The 3,963-nt window shown below is 39.9% G+C and overlaps 1 protein-coding gene across 1 annotated transcript in view; it reads left to right on the forward strand.

Moving 5' to 3' along the window:
* The window catches only part of FYTTD1 (forty-two-three domain containing 1), a 32,666-nt gene that overhangs the window by 19,947 nt on the left and 8,756 nt on the right, over positions 1-3,963 (forward strand). Inside the window, exons 4-5 of the mRNA XM_023509010.1 lie at positions 1,634-1,736; positions 2,497-2,558. Coding sequence (XP_023364778.1) covers positions 1,634-1,736; positions 2,497-2,558 — 165 coding nt within the window. The remainder of the gene's footprint in view (positions 1-1,633; positions 1,737-2,496; positions 2,559-3,963) is intronic.

Below are 3,963 nucleotides of genomic sequence, written 5' to 3' on the forward strand. Positions count from 1 at the left end.
GGGTCTGGGCTGGGGATTCGAACCCGCCACCTTAGGTGTACGTGGCTGGCGCCTTAGCCGGTTGAGCTATAGGCGCCGAGCCAGAAATTGGAAATTCTGAAAGCTGAATTTGTTAATCTGGATGGATCTCACTAGAACACTGAATCATGATGTATGTTATTTGTGGAAAAAGCAAACTAGAGAGAAAGAATTCTTCAGCTTGACACCTGTGGCTCAGCGGCTGGAGCGCCAGCCCCATACACTGCAGCTGGTGGGTTCAAATCTGGCCAGGCATTGTGGCAGGTGCCTGTGATCCCAGCTATTTGGGAGGCTGAGATAAGAGAATCGCTTGAGACTAGGAGTTTGAGGTTGCTATGGGCTGTGACACCATGGCACTCTACCCAGCGCAACAGCTTGAGGCTTTTGTCTTAAAAAAAAAAAAAATTCTTCATGGATGTATCTTAAGCTGAATTTATTCTTATACTAAATTGTGAAAGGAATAGCAAAAACTTAAAAATTATGACTCATGAGTTGAGTACTATGATGTGTGTCTATACTCCCAGCTACTGAGGAGGCTGAGGCAGGAGGAATGCTAGAGCCCAGGAGTTAAAGGATACAGGAAACTATGATGATGCCACTCTATTCCCACCTGGGTGAGAGCTGAGACCCTATATTAAAAAAAAAAGACCTATTGTTACACTTTTTATTTTTTTGAGAGAGTCTCACTCTGTCACCCCTGGTAGTTTTGTTTGTTTGTTTGTTTGTTTTTTAGTGGAACCAAGGTCTCACTCTTGCTCAGGCTGGTCTCAAACTTCTGAGCTCAAACATTATACCCACCTTAGTCTCCCAGAGTGCTAGGATTATAGGTGTGAATCACCTGCTCCCAACAAAGAAGATAGTTTATAGAACAGTCTGGGTGGCTGGGCACAGTGGCTCACACCTGGAATCCTAGCACTGTGGGAGACTGAGGCAGGTAGATTGCTTGAACTAAAGAGTTTGAGACCAGGCTGAGCAAGTGCAAAACCTCATCTCTACTGAAAATAGAAAAATTAGCTGGGTGTTGTGGTGGGTGCCTGTAGTCCCAGTTAGTTACTTGGGAGGCTGAGACAAGAGAATCACTTGAGCCCAAGAGTTTGAGGTTGCTGTGACCTATGATGCCAGGAAACAGAGTGAGACTGTCTCAAAAATAAACAAATAAAAGAAGAAATGGAAGAATATTTTAAGATTTTCTGTGGTTTATATTAATATATAAAGATTTCTGAGTGAGGAGGAAGAGGAAGCTGGAAGATACATTAGTTTTCAATTCTTCCTCTTTATTTTTGCTTTTCAGTTTCACTATTATGTGCCTAGGTATGGTCTATAAATTTATATTTTTTACCAAACTTAGGAAAAAGACTAAAAATGTGAATTTTAATGTCTTTAGAATATATCTTATGTGTGGGATATTAGAAAGCTAAATATTTAGAAGTTTAATTTTTTCTAAATTAGCCAGGTACTGCAGAGGAAGATCAAGTCTCAATAGCGTCATGTAAATAATGAAATAATTCAAAGTTTTGCTCAAGTTTTTAAGCCTATGAATTTAATGATTATTGCTTAGTTTTTCTTAAAATGTTTGTGAAAGTAGCTCAGATGATTCGTGATGTGTGTCTTTTTGTTACAGAAGTAACATTCCCACTAATTTTACCAGGAGTGGAAATAAATTAAGCCATCAGAAAGACACTCGTCAGGCAACTTTTCTTTTCAGAAGAGGCCTGAAGGTATTAAAAAAAATCTTGGTGGTGGTTTCTTTTTATCCATAGAGGATCCCAAGCACCCATCTTTAGTGATCATTAATCATAAGCAGGATTAGGTTTGGGGTATAGATAGGATGACCAGATGTCCCGCTTTTTAACAATTTGTCCCATGTCCCGCGGCATTTTTAAAAAATCCCGATTTTTGGAAAGAATGCATGAGCGAGCGGGAGAACAGGAAGGGAATATACAGTTTTCGGCTGCCATTCTGCTATTTCGCCAGAATATGAGTTTTATCTTATTTTTGTTAATTTTATAATGTTAAACTGTGATAATAACAAATAATTGTTGAGAAGTGATTATTGAGAACTGCTTATCAAAGTTTGCATTGTTGTCAGGTCCTACCCTGCCCTGTCCCCTGCCCTGCCCCCCCCCCATGTTGTCCCACTTAACAAATGTTAAAACCTGGTCACCTTAGGTATAGAGAACATGACACTAGATTAATTCTTTCTGTTACAGTTTTTCTATATTTCTATATCGTGTCTTTTGTTCCCCTCCATAGCAGTGTCTTATAAGAATTTAGCATGTTTATTTAGCAATAAATTTCTATTTGCCACTTATTCTAATATAGGAACTCCAACCAAGAAGTTTTGCTAGACTAGCACAGGCTTCTTTCCTGCATTTATCCACACACCACAATGGGTTATAGAGTTACAGAGCAGGATAGCTCTTTGGATTCAAATCTTCTGCTTTCTTTGGGATCTACTGCTTTTTTTTTTCCCTTCAGGTTCAGGCCCAGTTGAACACAGAACAACTGCTAGACGATGTAGTAGCAAAGAGAACTCGTCAGTAAGTTTCAATTTGTTTTTCAAGATGTCATTTCAAAAATTCCAAAGTACTAACTACCCAAATTACCATGTACCCCCGTCCAAAAGAAGTCAAATGAGACCCAAAATAAAACTGAGCCAGAAAGTTAGGCATGGTGATACAAGCCTTTAGTCCCAGATGTTTGAGACTTGAGCCCAGGAGTTCAGGCTGTAGTGTACAAAGATAGTGCCAGTGAATAGCTGCTATACTCCAGCCTGGGCAACATAGTGAGACTTGTCTCTAAAAAGAAAATAAATTGAACCTCAAATAAGTCATCTTTTGTTTTTTGTTGTTTTTTTCCAAAATTCTTTGAATTTTCACCTGTCAATATTGTGAGGTAACAATTTTAGCCCCAAGTAATTTAATCTTATTTTTTTTAATTGCTATTCCATTTTAATGAAACAAGTTTTTTCTTTCTTCATTTTCTTTATTTTATATTTTTGGCTATAACTACTTTTTTTTTTTAAGAGACAGAGTCTCACTTTATTGGTAGAGTGCTGTGGCGTCACAGCTCACAGCAACCTCCAGCTCCTGGGTTTAGGTGATTCCCTTGCCTCAGCCTCCCAAATAGTTGGGACTACAGGTGCCCGACACAACGCCTGGCTATTTTTTGTTGCAGTTTGGCCAGGCCAGGTTTGAACCCGCCACATTTGGTATAGGGGGCCAACGCCCTGCTCAGCCATAGGCGCTACCCAGCTATAAATATTTTTATACAAATGAACCTATTTAGGGAATAAATAGAAGACAATTTAACTGAGCTTTTGGAAAATTTGTAAGAACTTTAAAGATAATAGAATGTTTTTCCTTTTCACATAACTTTTTTTTTTAGAGACAGAGTCTCAATATCTTCCCCTTGGTAGAGTGCTGTGGTATCACAGCTCACAGCAACCTCAAATTCTTGGGCTTAAGCGATTCTTTAGTCTCACCCTCCCACGTAGATGGTACTACAGGCACCCGCCACAATGCCTGGCCAGTTTTTTCTTGTTGTTGCAGTTGTCATTATTGTTTAGATGGCCTGGCTGGGTTGGAACCCACCAGTCCTGGGTGTATGTGTCAGGCACTGTAACAACAGTGCTATGGGCACTGAGCCTTTCACATAACTTTTGATTCCTTCATCTTACAAAAAATCTTAAAACTCTGTTTTTATCTATTAGTTGCACTTCCCAATGGTAGTTGACATTCTGATTCCATCACTATAATGAGATTTTGAGATAAAACTGTTAAAAATGGCTCTGCACCTATAGCTCAACCGGCTAAGGCGCCAGCCACGTACACCTAAGATGGCGGGTTCAAATCCCCAGCCTGGACCCGCCAAACAACAATGACGGCTGCAACCAAAAAATAGCTGGGCGTTGTGGCAGGCGCCTGTGGTCCCAGCTACTTGGGA

This window comes from Otolemur garnettii, unplaced genomic scaffold (assembly GCF_000181295.1).
Source record: "Otolemur garnettii isolate 467f Iridium unplaced genomic scaffold, OtoGar3 scaffold00310, whole genome shotgun sequence".
Taxonomy (NCBI): domain Eukaryota; kingdom Metazoa; phylum Chordata; class Mammalia; order Primates; family Galagidae; genus Otolemur; species Otolemur garnettii.